This window comes from Narcine bancroftii, chromosome 8 (assembly GCF_036971445.1).
Source record: "Narcine bancroftii isolate sNarBan1 chromosome 8, sNarBan1.hap1, whole genome shotgun sequence".
In the NCBI taxonomy this organism is placed as follows: Eukaryota; Metazoa; Chordata; class Chondrichthyes; order Torpediniformes; family Narcinidae; genus Narcine; species Narcine bancroftii.
Window position 1 is genome coordinate 102,685,287 of NC_091476.1, and position 18,769 is coordinate 102,704,055.

The 18,769-nt window shown below is 39.5% G+C and overlaps 1 protein-coding gene across 1 annotated transcript; it reads left to right on the top strand.

Moving 5' to 3' along the window:
- The first annotated feature begins 22 nt into the window (after nucleotides 1-22).
- On the top strand, nucleotides 23-18,410 carry LOC138742098 (uncharacterized). The gene is made up of 12 exons (XM_069896286.1): nucleotides 23-49; nucleotides 1,236-1,300; nucleotides 1,401-1,431; nucleotides 3,429-3,482; nucleotides 6,233-6,287; nucleotides 9,020-9,156; nucleotides 10,820-10,985; nucleotides 13,260-13,470; nucleotides 14,688-14,823; nucleotides 15,656-15,835; nucleotides 16,155-16,270; nucleotides 17,712-18,410. Exons 1-12 carry the CDS (start codon nucleotides 23-25, stop codon nucleotides 17,815-17,817), a joined length of 1,284 nt encoding a protein of 427 aa, XP_069752387.1. The 3' UTR covers nucleotides 17,818-18,410.
- The last annotated feature ends 359 nt before the right edge of the window (nucleotides 18,411-18,769 follow it).

Below are 18,769 nucleotides of genomic sequence, written 5' to 3' on the forward strand. Positions count from 1 at the left end.
CCTTCCCCAGAAAGCCTGGGTCATGGCCCAGGATGAGGTCCCTGTCCATGTGAACAAAAGCTTGTAAATCAATGACTCAGTCTCAGCCTCTCGGGTTATTTACTGCGCATCAGAACCGCAGTGGAAATGTCTACCTTGATTATGCAATCAAATTATCAAAGTGGTATTTTACATGAGGCAAGAGTGGTACTTGCTAAAAGGAATTGCAGTACACAGCACTCTTATATAAAGGTTTTAGATTTGGCAAACCCTGGTAATCTGTAACAAAGGAGCCCTGAATAATGAACCAGCATTGACACCTGACAGTGCCCTCTCTCTCAGGTGAACCAGTAGTAAACTTACTCTCTTGTTCAACCACAATTAAATTGCAGCTCAGATTTCATTAAGCCTTTCAAACTTAAACAAACCACCCCCCCCCCCCCACATTGAGCAGTTAAATATGGCTTGTGAGAAAGTGCCATAGCAACAGGTGTACACTAAAGAGATTGGAATATAATTGACTACAATTAAGGACTACTGACAAACCACAGCCAGGACATTCTTCTTGAACATTCTCTGGGACTCTTCAAAAAGATTTGCTCAGTTTCTGAGGAACTCTTCTTTAGGAACACATTCAAAACAAAATATTAATTAAAATGGCCCTGAATTGTTTGAGAAAATTAGAAGACCTGAAGTTTCCAGAGTTTTCGTGCCTCTGCGAGCTATGTGATTGTGGGTAAGAGAGTTTTTCCAATATTGATCTGGTTAAAAAGGTATTTATAAATCTTGCAATATTTTATTTCAGCTCAAACTTATCACAGCGCAGGGAGCACTTCTGAAGTGTAATCCCTATTGTAAAGTTGTAAAGTTCTGGCCTTCTGCATCATAAATGGATTTGCAAGAAACATTACTACATTTTGTTTTGGCATATTCCACTACTTTTAAATGTATCCTTCCATCCTTCAATCCCCAAAATTCATTTTTTTCCCCAACCTCATCTTTTCTAACCAATTTGAGTTTAACATTTCCTTTCTTCTCCCACCCCTTGAATCACAATCCCATGTCTTTAATCTCAATCCCGCTCTATCTTCACCAAACTCTACTTCTCCAGAAACCTTACCAGCTCACCTTAATTACAGCTTTTCTAACATAACCTGTTGTACCTTCACTGTATCCCTTCTACCTGAACCCCAATTGTTACCTTCTATTCCAATCATAACTTCCATCCAAACCCTATCCCTTCTATCTCACCAAAGTGTCAGGAGTTCAATGTTCAAGAGTACTTCCATATCATCGAAGTTCAACCCCAGTCTGTGCTGAGGTAGCTGTTACTGAACACCATAATTGACATCACAATACGAGTATCATCTCAGAACAATTAGTCTCACCTCCCAAGTTCAAGTCAGGGTTGATTAAGGCAGGGATCCAATTCTGATCACTACCCATTTGCTGGTAAGTGTCAATGGATTGTTTATCTTGACAACAGTGTCCCATTTGGAATACCCTAGAAGTTAGAACCATATAACATTACAGCACAGAAACAGGCCCTTCGCCCCTTCTCATCTGTACCAAACTATTTTTCTGCCTAGTCCAATTGATCTACACCCAGTCCATAGCCCTCCAAACCCCTTCCATCTATGTACCTGTCCATAGACAATTCAATGGAAATGTTTATGATAAGCTGTTATGCTAGCCAAATCCTGGCAGTCTTGGAACAGAAGAGAAAAACCCCTTCCATCTATGTACCTGTCCAAATTCTTCTTAAATGTTAAAATTGAGCCTGCATTCACCATTCAACTGGCAGCTCGTTCCACACTCCCATCCCTCTGTGTGACAAAGTTCCCCCTTAACTTTTCCTCTTTCACTCTTAACCCATGTTCTCTGGTTTGTATCTAACCTCAGTGGAAAAAGCCTACCTACATTTATTCTGTCTATACCCCTCATAATTTTTAATACCTCTATTAAATCTCCCCTCATTCTTCTACACTTTAACCTATTTAAACTTTCCCTAACACTCAATTCCTGAATGGAAAAAACCCCTCTCGGTTCTTACACTTGATTAACAGTCCTTTGAATGAGGGTGTTGGGTAGTCAATTCCTTCAAGAATGGAGAAAAGAAATTTTAGAACTACAAAACAGTAAGGATTGCGATTTAAAGTTTGTTATTGAGCATGTTGAGGCCTGGGGGAATGACTGGCACTACTCACTCTATTCTTTTTACTCCAGTTTTGCAGAGGCCACAGTGACAGTGCTTGTACTCAACTCTCCTTCTCAAGGATTGTGGAAGGGTTAAGGTGGGAATTAGAGAGAACTTTTGTGCCTGAGTGAAAGGTGTCCAAAACAGCTGAGAATGCTTGTGTGCTGACACAGGTTATCCTTTATAATACTGGAAATTGGAATTTCTCTTCTGTTCCAAGACTGCCAGGATTTGGCTAGCATAACAGCTTATCATAAACATTTCCATTGAATTGTCTATGGATCATACCCTTTCACTTCCATTCTGACTACCCCTGCACCATCCCATTCACTCTGCATGAGCCTAAATAAAGGCCTTTAGGTCTAAAAGGCTCTTTCAACCTTAAACTTTTACTGTGATCAAGAAAGGATAAGGAAATCATGAACTTGTAGGCTTGTTAGCCCAACATCTATCATTGATAAAATACTTGAATCCATTTTTTTGGAATTTAGTAGCAGAATACTGAGAAAATCATAATTTGGTTTTCTGAAAGGGGAAAGACATTATTAATGTTGATAGAGGATTAGTTATCTAACGTCAAGGTGGATAAGCCAATTTCAGGTTGGCAATCTGTAACTGGTGAGCTGCCATAGGGGTCATATGGGGATTTATCATTTCAAAATCTATTATTGACATAGCTTAAGAGTATATTCTTTGCAAGTTTGCTGATGAGACAGATAGCAAGGAGATTATTTTCATATACATAATGTATAGATACAAAATTTTTACTTGCTGAAGTCACACAGTTATGCAAGATACACTAACTGCAACAGTATAAAACATACCAAGGCAGAAAGAGAGATTATAAATATAAAAGGTGAGATATATATTCACAGTTGTATTTAGTGCAAGAAAATAAGTAACTTTTCTTTAGTGCAAACAATTTTTTAGTGGTTGTGGTTAGGGTTAAGGTAGGACAGGGAGGTTCAAGAGCCTTATTTATACGTTTTTTTTGTAATTCTTTATTTATCACACTATGAACCATATCAACCAATATATTTACAGATGCATCTCTTTAAATATTCACAGTGACATTTTCTCTTTTTTTCCCCCATCCCTCCCTTCCCCCTTCCCACCCTCCAAAAACAGTAAATATTAGACATACAAAATACAATAAAACAATATCTTTATACAAAAGGAATACAAACAAAAAAGACGGATCATCTACTTATTCACATTAAATCTGATCGTGTTTATCTTCTTATCATTTTAGGTGGTGGTGGTCCGAGGCCTGCTCTTTCTGTTATGTTCCATAGATGGTTCCCAGGTTCTTGCAATCATTCTAACTTTGTCTTTCAAATTATATGTGATTTTTTTTCCAATGGGATACACTTAAACTTGGTTATATATTCCATTAATGTTTATAGACATGTGGTCCAACGTGGTTATCTTATATCTTCATTTTCACTTCTTTTCTGCCTCTTCACCACCACCATCCCTTTTTTTCATTACTGTTTTTTAAGTATTCCTTTTTAATCTCAATATATGACAATGCATTTAAGACATGAAATACCCCAACAATCCTCACAAGCAATAACCCTTTAACCCCAAATGAACCTCCCCTCCTTGGATTGCCTTCTGTCACTTGACGGCAACCACAACTCCCCTTTCCATTCGGTTTGCGATCTTACTCGCAAGTGTCAACCGATTTCGCAGCGACCATTATTCTCCCATTTCCATCCCCCCAGAGAACACTATACATATAACAAAGCTCTCTTTTTTTCCTTCTTCCCTTTCTCTTATCCATCTTTAAATTTTTATATATATATTTATTCATTATCTTTACTTTATATTTTTACATATTTTTATATATTTTTTTGCCAGTCATCCTTCTTGTCACTCCTCCTCCTCTCTTCTCCTGTCCTCCAAATTCTTGGGCTTTCTTTGGATCTGAAAACAGTCTATTCTGTTCCCCAGGAATGAATACTTTGTGTACTGCTGGATGTTTTAATATAAAGTTATACCCTTTCTTTCATAAGATTGTTTTCACTGTGTTGAATTCCTTCCTCTTCTTTAAAAGTTCGAAGCTTATGTCCAGGTAAAAAAATATTTTTTGTCCCTTATATTCCAATGGCTTATTGTCTTCTCTAACATTCTTTCTTGCCTACTCCAGTATGTTTTCTCTTGTCGTATATCTTAGAAATTTTACCAATATGGATCTCAGTTTTTGATGTGGTGGCGGTTTCGGTTCTAGCGCTCTATGCGCCTTTCAATTTCTATTTCTTCATGTGAATCTGTCGTTCCCAGCACAATCGGGATCCATCCTTTTATAAATTCCTTCATATCTGACCCTTCTCTGCCTTCTTTCAGACCAACTATTTTTGTTGTTTTGCCTACTGTATTTTTGCAATACATCAATTTTTTGTGACAATAAATCTTGTGTCTCTTTAATTTTTTTCACTCTCTTCCAACTTCCCTCTTTAATCGTTTATCTCCATTTCTACAGCAGCTTCTTGTTCCTCCACATTTTCTACTCTTTTCCCTATTTCAGTCATGACCAACTCTAAGCTTTGCATTCTGTCTTCAGCTCTTTTCATTTTTCTTTTGATTGAACTAAATTCTAATGATAGCCATTCTTTTAATGACCTCATTTGTTCTTCGAAAAAGGCTTTATCTATTTTGTCCTTCTATTTTACCTTCTTTCCTTTGAAATTCTTGGTTTTCTTCCTCCTCTTCTTCTGTGTCTGTATCTATGTCTGTGTTGTCTTCTTCTCTTCTCTGTATCTGTATATCTTCATCCTTCTCTGGTGAGCTGCTTCTGTATCCTTGCTGGGCCTCCAACTGCTGTCTCCTGTTGTTGGGCCTCCTGCTGTAGGTCGACACGTTGATGTACCTCCCGGTGCAGGTCGACCTGTTGCTGGGCCCCCTGCTGCAGGTCGACCTGTTGCTGGGCCCCCTGCTGCAGGTCGACCTGCTGCTGGGTCTCCTGCCGGTTGCTCCATTGCCGCTCACCCTCTTCCAGCCCTTCATTCTCTTTCTCACCACTCTTCTTTTCTTCTTTCTTGTTTACTTCCCCCAGCCAAATGACCCGATACTGGGCATCTCTCAGCTGGCCGCTCTTCAGCTGAGTTCCCCCTCCCGTCGGCGTTAACCTTTTCTTTTACTTGTGCATGTGCAACTCTTTGTGCATGTGTAGTTGTGCACCACTTCTTGGCTCTGAGAGCCATTTTTTGGAGTCCGCCGGTTGGGAGGACACTGCTCCTCTGGGGACACACCGTAGATCGGCTGTTCCTCTCCACGGTGGCTCTCTGCTCCAACATGCAGGTAAGACCTTCTTCTTTCTTCTCCAGTGATTTTCCTTCTTCCCTTTTCTCTGTTATTCTTACTTTTTCTCTTTTGGGTGCCATCTTCTATCTCTTCTCTGTAACTTAATCTTTCTCTTCCTGTATTTTATGTTTATTGAGCTCTGCTTTTTCACACTTTTTTTTCCTTTTCTCTGGAGAGGGCTGGTTCCATCCGACCAGCAACTACTCCATCATGTGACTCCCCTCCTATTTAAACTTGTTGAGGAAAAAATCTTGAACCTGGGTGGTGCTGAACTTTTCAGGCTTTCCTGCACCATTTGCCTGAAGGAAACAGTGAAAAGAAATTGTGATCAGGTTGATGAGGATCCTTTATGGCATTGGCTGCCTTCTTGAGGCAGCGTCTCATGTAGATATCTTCAATGGAATGGAGGTGGGTGACAGTGATGGACTTGGCTAGGTTTGCCACTTTCTGGTTCCTACATCATTCATTTCCAAACCCTGCAGGTAAGTACAAAGTTACATTAGTTTAATGGGGGGAAACCTTGCAAAGCTACTGTACAGAAGGATCTGGGTGACTTCATGAATCACATTACAACGTTAATAAGAAATGAGATGGAAAGTTGGCCTGAGCAGTAAAGGCATGATGTATATAAAGTAGGTAATTGTCTTTACAAATGATAAGGGTTGAAAACGTATGAATTATCTGGTGTTAGTCCGTTAATAGTTCCAAGTAGTTAGAGCTCCCTGATAAATTCTTCCTTCTCTCCTTTAGTCAACACAAATACCATCAGAATTGCAAGAAGAACCAATCAATTCAGAGACGCTCAGTGAGTACAGACTGGCTCCTAACCAACTATCAATCGTCCTTCACACGACCTTTGAGTAAGAACTAGTATTTCACAGTAATGTGGCAGGACATCTGCACTTTATCTTGGTTGGGTGGTATTTTCTTTCTCTTGGGCTTTTAGGAACCAGCTGAATGGATCCAAGAGCTGGAGATAGGACTCAAATAGATTTCAGTCAAAGGGGCAGAGAATCACACAATCACCTCTCAACACTGGGCAGATTGGTGGTCTCAGATCATCGAATAATTCCCGTGCCCTCCCAATTCTTGTTTTTTGGGATACATTTAACAAAGGAAGACATTCTTTGCCATCTGCTGAACCTTAAATGGGTGCAGAAGACACTATTAATTCAACTGCCTTTGCCTTCTTCATGCTGCCAAGCTTAGGACAGCCAGCTTTTAGGACTTACTGGGAATATCCAGGAATGAATGATGTTTCTTGGATGCTACTGTGAACAAACTCTTTAAAACAACTACAGAGGTATTGAAGAAAATTCTTTTTTTGGTAATTTTTCCTTAATTATGAAAAGAATTCCTATTTGTGATTGTAAATTTTATTTTTATGGACTTCATATGCTCTCTTTATGAAAATAACTTGTATTTAATAAATGATTAAACATTGCACCACAGAGGTGCAATGAATTAAAATGTATTTATCCCACAAGCAGTGAGAATGCTGAATGACCAAAGGAACTGCTCATATTGACCATCCAAGACCCTCATATTCACAAAGCAACATTTATTTATCTGTCTATATAAACACATGGCTGTGTTCTGGCACCAACCCTCTTTTCAATTTTCTTCAGCATGATGCTGAACCAAGCCATGAAAGACCCCAACAATGAAGACGCTGTTTACATCCGGTACCGCACGGATGGCAGTCTCTTCAATCTGAGGCGCCTGCAAGCTCACACCAAGACACAAGAGAAACTTGTCCGTGAACTACTCTTTGCAGATGATGCCGCTTTAGTTGCCCATTCAGAGCCAGCTCTTCAGCGCTTGACGTCCTGCTTTGCGGAAACTGCCAAAATGTTTGGCCTGGAAGTCAGCCTGAAGAAAACTGAGGTCCTCCATCAGCCAGCTCCCCACCATGACTACCAGCCCCCCCACATCTCCATCGGGCACACAAAACTCAAAACGGTCAACCAGTTTACCTATCTCGGCTGCACCATTTCATCAGATGCAAGGATCGACAATGAGATAGACAACAGACTCGCCAAGGCAAATAGCGCCTTTGGAAGACTACACAAAAGAGTCTGGAAAAACAACCAACTGAAAAACCTCACAAAGATAAGCGTATACAGAGCCGTTGTCATACCCACACTCCTGTTCGGCTCCGAATCATGGGTCCTCTACCGGCACCACCTACGGCTCCTAGAACGCTTCCACCAGCGTTGTCTCCGCTCCATCCTCAACATCCATTGGAGCGCTCACACCCCTAACGTCGAGGTACTCGAGATGGCAGAGGTCGACAGCATCGAGTCCACGCTGCTGAAGATCCAGCTGCGCTGGATGGGTCACGTCTCCAGAATGGAGGACCATCGCCTTCCCAAGATCGTATTATATGGCGAGCTCTCCACTGGCCACCGTGACAGAGGTGCACCAAAGAAAAGGTACAAGGACTGCCTAAAGAAATCTCTTGGTGCCTGCCACATTGACCACCGCCAGTGGGCTGATAACGCCTCAAACCGTGCATCTTGGCGCCTCACAGTTTGGCGGGCAGCAGCCTCCATTGAAGAAGACTGCAGAGCCCACCTCACTGACAAAAGGCAAAGGAGGAAAAACCCAACACCCAACCCCAACCAACCAATTTTCCCTTGCAACCGCTGCAATCGTGTCTGCCTGTCCCGCATCGGACTGGTCAGCCACAAACGAGCCTGCAGCTGACGTGGACTTTTTTACCCCCTCCATAAATCTTCGTCCGCGAAGCCAAGCCAAAGAAGAAGAAGTATGTGTGTGATTTTTCTGTCAGTGTGTTATGTCTAGTTGTATGTCTGCATGTTTGGCACTGAAGTCAGGAGAACTCCATTTTGTCAGGTTGAACTTGTGCAATCAAATGACAATAAACTTGACTTAACACCCAGACACATAGAGGGAGAGACAACCGAAAGATTGGCCCAGTGGATAAGTTTAAAGTACATCTCAAAGGAAACAAGAGGTGGATTGATAGTTAGAGGAAGGTGCAATGAACATCCAGGTTGTGCCACATCCTGAATGGGAAGAATGTAAATGCTTTGATGAGGTGTAAGGCTGGAGTTGTTCACAGGGATATATTTGAAATTGTACCAAAGCTGTAATAATTGGACCTTACAATTTCTTATTATGTCTACAATGTAACATTAATAAAAGGCAGAGTATTTAATCCTCAGCCAACATCATTAGGGTATTTCTGATGTTGAGATTTGCTGTCCACAACTAAGGAAATTAATTGACAACATTGACCACAGCCCAAAAATACTTCAGTAAGTTGAAAAACATTTTGGGACACCTCCAGATTGAAAAAAATAGTACATTACTGTATAATGAAATCAAAATATGTAGGTCAGACATCATCTGTGTTTTTTTTCTCTTCACAAATGCTTCCTAATCTTGTTTATTTTGGATTTCAGGCAGCTGACCTTTTAAACATTTTCACCACATGATCTTTCTTGAAATTTTTTTCTTATGTATTAACGAGTAATGGAGACTCAAGAATTCTCTTTAATTCCAACTCAGATGTCCTGCCCCGTAGCAGCAAGAGACCATTACGCACTCCGCCACACTCCAACCCACCAGCCATGCAATGGGAAACCACCCAGCATTCAGAATTTGGGCCAAAAGTTCTGAAGGAACAAGCAAAACCGGGCGATGGGGTAAGTAGACGGTGTCTGCACTGAGCTAACATTCATTGTGTTTACTTTTTATTCTGGGAGACGATCTAGAGTCACAAGAGAATGGAATGGCAAAAGGGAAAGCAGCTGGTTTGCATGGAGCAGGTCCTTTAACAAAGGCCAGGGGACCAAAGGAAGGATCAATACCTTCAGGACAAGAGAAACCAGGAAAGACCTGATCCCATTATGTAGGGCATGATGGGAAGGACTCATTCCCACAGAAAAGGGAATCTTTTATGGTACAGAAACAGAACCTTTGGTCCACTACAAACATGCTGACCATTTTACTCATCTATGCTAATTCAATTCGACTGCATTAGGAATGTATTGTGCAATGCATTCCAGATGTCAATCACTGTAAAAAAAAAAGCAATAAAACCTATCCCTAGGATCTTCTTTAAATCTCCTACCTAGCAAGCAACCAGGTAGAATGGAATTGTAAGGATGAGGAACTAAATCAGGAAGTGGTGTTCAGGTGAGAGAAACAGGAGTTAGTAGCCTGGAACTTTAGTTGCAAAAGGGGTTAAGGTTGGAGCCAGTGCATAACATCTGAAGTAGAATATATCAGGGCTATGATGAAAGGAAATCAGAAGAGGTTTAGATACAGAAGCATCAGTTGGAAGACACAAATGTGATATGGAGAGAGTTGTAGATTAAAAGGTAGATGGAAATCATCCATCTAATAACACTTTTCTTATTTCCTGTCCAGAAATGTGCAGGAAATTAACAAAGCCGAAAGCTCCATAGATATAGTGAACAGACCACCTGTGGGTAGATTGTAGGACAGTGACTGAACAAATGAAATAAAATTAAGGTGATTTCAAACTGTTAACAGGAGCTAATGATAACAGATGAGCAGTGGGCAAAATTGTGTCCCTTAATCCTGGACACGATCTTTCATCAATGACATAACTTCAGTTCATTTGAAATTATTCCTGTTGCATACAATGTCTCATCCTGAAGCCCACAGGCTACTGCCAGGATGGACAGAGTTGATGAAAAGTAACAAGAAGGGTATAAAGTTTAGATGCTGTCTTTCAATGGCATTTTCAATAAGGTAAATCTAAATAAAAATTTTAAAAGCATATTTTGGTACTGGGAAATAAAGCTGGAAATGCTCAGCAGATTAAAGAGTCTACAGAAGTGGAACATTTAATATCAATTTAGGTTGAAGCCCTTTGTCTTTGTCAGAGGAGCATTCTTGACCTGAAATAAACTCTTTTTCTGCAGATGCCCATCCTGCTGAGTGTTTCTAATATTGTGTGTTTTAATTCACTCTAGCCAGGATTTATTTCTGTGAAGATTATGAATTTTTTTATTATGTGGCACTTAAAGAACAGTTTGGAAACTCACAGTTTGTGTAGTGATTAGTGCAAGGCCTTTACAGTGTCAGCAATCAGGACTGGGGTTCGAATCCATTTTACATTCTCCCTGTATCTGCATGGGTTTCCCCAGAAGGTCTGGTTTCCTCCAACCATTCGAAACAGGGGTATAGATTAATTGGGTGTAAATTGGACAGCACAGTCTCATGCCAAAATGGCCTGTAACCATGCTGAATGTCTAAATCTAAATTTAAATTAGTAAAAATTCCTAATTCTCCTCTTTTGGCCTGCTGATGGAATATTTTACAACTATTCCTATGCAGGAAAAAATTCACTCTATCAACACCAAGACATTAACAAGAAAGGAATGTCCAATGACTGTCCAGAAATGTCCCAATGGAACCTTACAGTCTGGTCCATTGAATTCCAGAAGCAAGCATTGGAAGCCAGAGACACAAGTGAAATTTGGGGAACATCTAACCACAGCAGGTGAAGCTCCCTAATTCTCTAGACTATTTCCTTTAAGCTATCTTTGTTCCTCTGTCAACAGCGCTTAGTACCTCACACTTTGGGATCTTTTGAATTAAATGTTGAGTACAATATTAGATATGTGAGATTGGATAATGAGTCCTAAACTGAAAGTGGGAAGCTTTTATTGGAGGAACATTACAGTGAATGGACTATATTGTGGGAAAAGATGGCATATTCATTTCGGTGGAAGGAATGAGAGTGGGTTTTTTCCCCAATTGTGAGAAACTAGATGTTTTTTTTATTGAGAGATCCAATTATGCTGTTGAATGAAACATAAAGGTACAATAAATAATTACGAAAGCAGGAGAGTTGTCCTTCATTGCAAAGGAACTTCAGTGCAAGAGAAAGGAGATATGAATGAAATGATGGAAGTACTCAGCAGGTCAGCCAGCATCTGGGAAGAGGACATTTTGGGTTGGTACTCTTTCACGAAAACTAGGAAGAGCTTGAAATAAACATATTTTGAGATGCAGAACATGTGGTAGTTGAAGGAGAGAATGAAAAGCAAGGTTTGCTTCAGGATGGGCTTAAATAAGTGCCATATGCACTGCAAACATAGAAAGCAAGGGCATCAGATCTTTTAACATTCTGTTTCCATTCTCTAGGATTTCATTGCTCCCAATGTCAGAACAAAATTCAGCAGCCCACACGACCCACAGAAATTCCTGAGAATTTCTGCAATTTGCCAGAACGCACAAAGCCCATTGGAGATGGCTTAAAGTTTGAAGGTTTAGCAATTAGAGCCATATGAGTGAGGTCCACCATAACAGCCCTTTGTGCACTGCTCAGAGCTTTGTACTTCTTTATTGGTTTAAGGTCAGGGAGGTAAGAACTGGACAATTATTCATCATAAAGTATTCCCATGGTCATTAAGCCATATATAATACCTTAGGTCCTCAGCTTCAGGTACAATGCAGGATAGAAAAGGATATTACTATCTTATAATGTTTCATTAAACAACAAGTATTTATATAGCATCTCAAAGATGCTTCACAGGCATATTATCAAACAGAATTTGACAGATCGAAGAAAGATGTTCATGATAGATTAACCAGGAAGCTAATTATAAGGAGATCAGAAGCAGAGGGGTTCGGGGGAATTCTGGTTTAGGGCTTAGATGAATTAAATGAAACCTCTTAATGATGGGCTAATTAAATTTTTGAATGTTGCAGAGTCTATGGTTGAAAGTGACAGATATCTTAAATAGTCATAGGACTGGACAGGGAGAAATAAAGAAACTGGCAGATTTGAAAACCAGGCCGAGAGGTTGTGTAACAGGGAACCACACGTCAGCAGGGTTGAGCAAGGTTCAGTGTAAACTTATAAATGAGCAGTAGAGTTTATCTCAACTTTTGAGGATTATGAGGCTGATGAAGCGTCAGCCAGCAATACGTTGACAAGATCAGGTTGAAATTAAGATGGACATGTGCAATGGTTTCAGCAGTAAACGTGGCGAGGTAGGAGCAGAAAAAGGGAAAAAAGATGCTCATGGAAACTAGAGCAATCTTTCAGCCACAGCTAGAGGGAGGAATCAAATTTGTGAATTGGACTAAAGAAATTAATTTCAGCCTTCCCAATGCTTAGTTGAAGGAAACTTCTACAGATTCAGTGCTGTAATGTTGGACTAGCTAGAAATGACAATTTAAAAATGGCAGAGGAGTTAAAGGGGTGGTGAGGTGAAGCAGGCTGTCATTGGTGTTGTTATAGAAAGTAACATTTACTTGGAAATGTGACTACATGATGGATTTTACTTTTAGGCTTAAGGTCAACTTCCCAAGTATGAGAGAGGATATCCAGATAGTGCAAGGTTGAATAGGATTCCGAGCACCTGATAATAATGGAGCCTGTTCAATGTCTAACCCAACTGATCAACAGGATGATAGCAATCAACATTTCAAAGGGCAGAGCAAGGTCAACAAGGTTGAGGAGTCAATCTTTACCTTGATCCCAATCACATGGCTTTAATAAGGGCTGTTTTGAACCAATAGCAGTTCTGAAATCAGCTGCAATGATTCAAGAACATGCATGATATGGGCTGCAGAGTAGCCCAGAGATCAATAAGCTTCCTCTACATTGTCCACAGGGTGGGTACACATGGATTTGAAATGGAATACTTGAATAATTTATTTATCAGTTAGACAAAGGAATTAAAAATTGCAGTTTTTTTAAGGATTATATAAGATATAATGCATGGAATGAAATTGTTTACAATATGTTATTTTGCCACGAAAGGTATTCACGATTTGAATTCCACTTACCAAGTCACATTTCAGCCTTTACCTTTTGAGAGACAGCCCACAGCAGCTAAGAAGCAACCAAAGGCTAAGCCTGCTTTCATGGACATGCTCAGCAGCTATCGCAAAGATTTCACCGAACACCACCAACCAAAGATGCAGTTGATAATACCAGCACAGGACAACCTGCGAGTTAACCACCAACTGCCGTAAGATGAGTCCATTGATGTACATTAATACCCTAAAGACAGTAGTTATATCTTGTTTGGAGCTCATTTTCACTTTCTAGGTGGTTCTCCAGAGAAATTAACTTGAATTTCTCCACTTCCTGCATGTTAACATTTCCTTACCACTCTACTCACAAGGAAGGTGGCACACGGGAAGAACTATCATTTCAGGTTCTTGTCTTGAGGCGCGGAAAAAAAACCAGACGTTGGATGCCGGATACCTTCCCATATATAAGTAAGATTAATGCAGTCCACAAAGGTAGGGTGGATAAATTCATAGCTAACCTACCATCCAGTGCTCACATGTATGGTGCCCAGAAGTCAAAATATAACAAGCAAGAGAAACACTAGCTCACTTTTACTTCAAATATTGACAGGAGTATTGTAACTATTGATAGTACCTTTTAACTGGATTAGCCTCTACTATTGCTACTTGAACACATGGCCAAAGCTTAATATGCTTATTCAATCACCATTCACTGTATTAATATTTAACATATAGACCTGTAAACTTAGTTTATCATGGACTTCTACATTTGAGTGAATGAAGTTTAGTCAGCTGGGGCTATTGGTGATAAATTTTAATGTATTTAATAATATTTTGATGGAATGCTGAAAATTCATAATCTAGAGCTTTGGAGTAAATTTGTCTAATTTAAGTTAATCAGGGAGTATTTGATTGAATGCGAATAGACAGGGTGATACCTTGGGGATAAGGTTGAGTGCATTTGTATTTGTATATTTGGAGATTATTGTAAAGCATGAGTATGGAAAGTGTGCTTTCTAAGACCATTGGTTTGGTGGGTAGTGTGTGATTTCAAGGATTTTTGTGGGTCATGGGTAATATTGGGGACCAGTGCATTGAGCTGGATTCAGTTGAGGTAGACAGTCTGGGTTTTGAATATCAGGACATATGTAAGATGAAACAACATTTCAGTATTTTTGTCAATGTTCCATGGGTTTCCCTGGTCTTTTGGAGTTTGTTTTAAAAAGTTTTTTTCCTGAAGTTGGTGGCAGACTTTTGTTTACCATCTGCTCTGGAACATGGCCCAGAAGATTCAATATGGCCCTTTATCACTTTGGAAAATGTTCCAGGATGGCTTACAAAGCTGAAGATGCATTTTAAATAAAATTTCTGTTGCACAAAAGTACGAATGCCGTATGTTCCTTAACTCCAATGCATCTTCCCCATCCTGCAGTGCAGATTTCAACACAGTTCAGAGAAATTCTTATATTGGATGGGACACGACTCGTTATCCCCGCCCCAACCTCATTAAATACAAGGATGAGTTGACTGGATTGGAAGAACCCTTTGACAGCGACACTGTGACAAAGGTAACTCCTCTCACTTTATCACCCAGGGCTTGGAGGGTTCACCACCAGTGGTTTGAAATTGGAATCCATCCACACATCCGTTTTCCTTCAAACTATGCAATCTAACAAGAATTTATATCTGTAAGAAAGTCAGAAATTAAGAACACCTTACAAAACACATTACGTCTCCACACAGCACCAAAGTTCAGGATAGAACCTGCATTGCTGGAGCTGCACTGCTTTACTGTGAGGTCACACAGTGAAGAGAATGGATTTCTGTGACTTAGCAATTGAGTGCATTGGTACTGGACTGGAGTTATGGGGTAGATCAATAGAGCAAGGATGATGTCTTACCTTTGCCCCTCTCCACCTGCCAAAACCCATTCCCTTATGAAAACTTGATATTTGTCTAATCTCTGAAATTATTCAAGACCATTATCCACATATACCAGTCCACAAGTTCAATATGAAATGATAGATTGTCCCCACTGATTAATTTACATTTAGAAACCTTAGAATCAAAGTATGTTATTTGTTCCATTTCACACCTATGGCTTCCATTCAACTTTCACAATCATGGATTTACTTACAAAAATCTATTTTTGTATTCCCAACAGAAGCTTTTTCTCTCATATAACAGCTGCTTTGCCTCTCTCCAAGTCAGGTGCGGGGGATTTGTGTGCTGTGGATACTATTATCTCATTGTCTGCTGCACCTGCAACCTTTGTCGTTTCTGTATTCCATGTCACTTTGATAGTTTATCAGTCGTTAATAATGGTCTGCTTCATCTCTCCGTTTTGCAGAAGCTGGTTTTTGCCTGTTATTGTTATTTTTCTGTACTTTATCTCCTCAGCTTGAGTATAAAATGAAAACATTAACTAGACAGCAAGAACTCACTCGCCCCACGAAAAAGCAGGCTATCGGTGGCGAATTTGATCCAGAAACAACATTCAAAATTTCCTTCAAGGACTGGGAATCTAAGACCAGGATACGCCATGGTGATCTTTATGACAGAGTCTATGAACCTTCACCAGTAAGCACCAAGTTAGATATAGAGTGAAGTTCCCTCTACACTATTCCATAACCACCTCAGAGCAAGGTACAACTGAGTTTAGACAGAAGGTAAACCTTTCGGTTATCAATTGGATTTTATCCCACATAATATTTCACTATAATCGTTTCCCGTAAATAGACATCTTTCAGCCCTGAGTGAGATAAATGATTTATCGGAGCATTGCACTCTGTGCTCCTGTACTTGCCGTTGAACCATAAATGTGAGGGGTTTTAAAATATGTTCCTCTCCTCTAACATTATGCCCCAGTATTGTAACTTCATTATTGTTTGCATAACAGGGGAAGATTGAAAGTACATCAGTCACTGGACGAGATTTCACCCCGAAAAATGCCTGCAAGCTGATCTGCTCAGCTCTCCAGCAAAACAACACTCTTGCCCACCATGAAGCCTGCAGGTAACATCAACACTTTAGCATAGATGCAAAGAATGCTACACATTCATACGAATGGAGTGCTGTAGTAACTGAAGTAGTCTTTCAAAGGAGACATCTAGCCATCACCCTGCTTGCCTTATAAGTGAAATAAAAAGATGTAATTTTAAAAAACAAAATGACTTAAAAATTTGCTCATTATCTTGCTGCTGTATGAAGGGCCTTGCTTTGCATAAAACGATCACTGTGATTTCTACACTTCAAAACTACTTAAAAGTACTTCACACACTGTAAAGTATGATAGGACAAATTGAGGCCATGTAAAGAGATAAAAAATGCAAGGGGTTTTCCATTAGCCACCACTAGGAGAATGAAGGTGAGTCAGGCCACTATGCTGCCCAGGTGGAAAAATCAAGAACTGTTGAGAATAGCCAATGTTCAGACCATATGTGAAGGGAGGAGAAAAAAAAATCCCATATTCCATATTTGAACACCATTAAGAGTCCCTTCTCTGTAACTGCATGGAGGTCTTTCCAGAATATTTGCTCAATTATTCACCCTAGTCTGTGCTTCAGGTTAATGAAGGCCAAATTCAGCTAACCAAGCTGTACACTGTAATATCATGGCACTCATTAAAGACTGGGGAATTTTCCTGTTATCCTGGCCACCAAACAAAAATATTTTTTTCTGGTTATTATTTTCCTCTTATGAAATTTCAACACAGCCACTGCATATATAATCTGCAAAACTGTAGGGAAGGCCTGGAGATGTTGCTGCAATGGAATACACTGCAGAAGAATGTAATAAGTAATAAATGAAAGGAAATCAGAAGCACAGAAATTCCAGACAAGTCATCAAAACCATTACCAAAGCAGAGAGTAGCCTGGGCTTGATGTAGAAGGAGAAAGGACAAAAGCAAAGTTGTAATGCTAAAATATTTGTAAATCACTAGTTAAGCAACAACTGGAGTACTACAGTATTCTCAATTCTGGACTGCAGTTCAGGTAGATGTCAAAGAATTATCGGGGCATGAGGGAATTCAGATGTAGGGGAAGCTGTGATTTTCGTCCCAAGATTAAAAAATTCACACTAAGGTTAATACTGTTCAAAAAAGGTAGTTTGCCAGTTTTTCCCTAATTATTCCTGAGTCAAAAACAAAGAGCTGTAACCAGAGGGGATTCTTAATTTAGTACAGTATGTTTTTTTAAACATAATGAGCTATCACATTCTGGATTGCACTGGCTGATAAGAATGCAGGAAGCAGATTCAGCAACACATTTCAAAGTCAATTCTATATACACATTTCAAGATTATGTGGAAAGTGCAGCAGAGAGAGAGAGACAGACAGACAGACAGACTAACAATACTTTTTGAAAGTTTCAATATATGTATAAATGGTCTACTCTGAACCTATGCCTGTTGTCATAAACTTGAAATTTTGAATGGTCATCTTTCACTTTTTCAGCCCATTACCTTTCCCAATGTGCAAGCTGCAAGCCTATCTGATTCACCAGCATCTCAAGAATGTGAAAAGTTCCAACAGATCTATGCCTATGACATGCACACATTAAGACCACAGCTATGGCACAGGAATACCAAACAGGATAGCAACTTCATCTCACCAGAGCCTATATGAATCAAGTAACCAGCCATTTGCCTTGGATATTGTCGGAAACAGCAATGCCGAAGCACTCACCATTTTTTCCCACACCAAATGGGGAAAAAAAGCAGTTCCATCTGCATACAGGCAACTAGAAAAATCAATGAATGTTGGCCTTACTGACATAGTGAAAGATGCATCCTTCCAGTAATATTGGATACCACGTATTCAAGACTTTTGTGAGAATACCTCCAGGATAAATCAGCAATTATATCTTTGTTTAATATTTGCTAATCAACATGTATTTTGGGAATTTTTTAAAAAACACACAGATTTGCTCCATAAACTCAAAGTGGGCGAGCTCCATGTTGTGAGATTAATTATAGAAATCATGAACCAGGATTTTGTTCAGAAAATAAAAATATTGCTCATAGACCAAATTATCCTTTCACCAAAACCTAAAAATCACCCAATTGATCGAGAGAAGTGTTTTATTAATGCCTTAAACTTCCTGTGATGACGGTAAAATTAAAAAAGCAGTTTCATATACCTGTATTTAATTAACCCTGGCATTATCTCTCTTTGTTATTTTTGTGTTATTTTGGGTTTTCTAAAACTGACCATACCAATGATATAATCACAAGGCAAGTTGCATATTTAAAAAAAAATCTCAGGCAGGTTATGAGGCATTGTGATCTCTTTAACCTGCACTCACAGGTTCCATGATGGGGAAGGATATTGGTGAAAGAGTTTGCTCCACTGCCACAATTTTTAGGTGAGCAATGTTCAAAGTGTGTATTTGGATGAATTAAAATGTCCAAATTTCAAACTAATATCACTTGAAAATGAAGTTAGCAGTAGGATACACACATCAGATCTTCAAAAATCAATAAAAATTCAACATTCACATGACTGTCTGTATA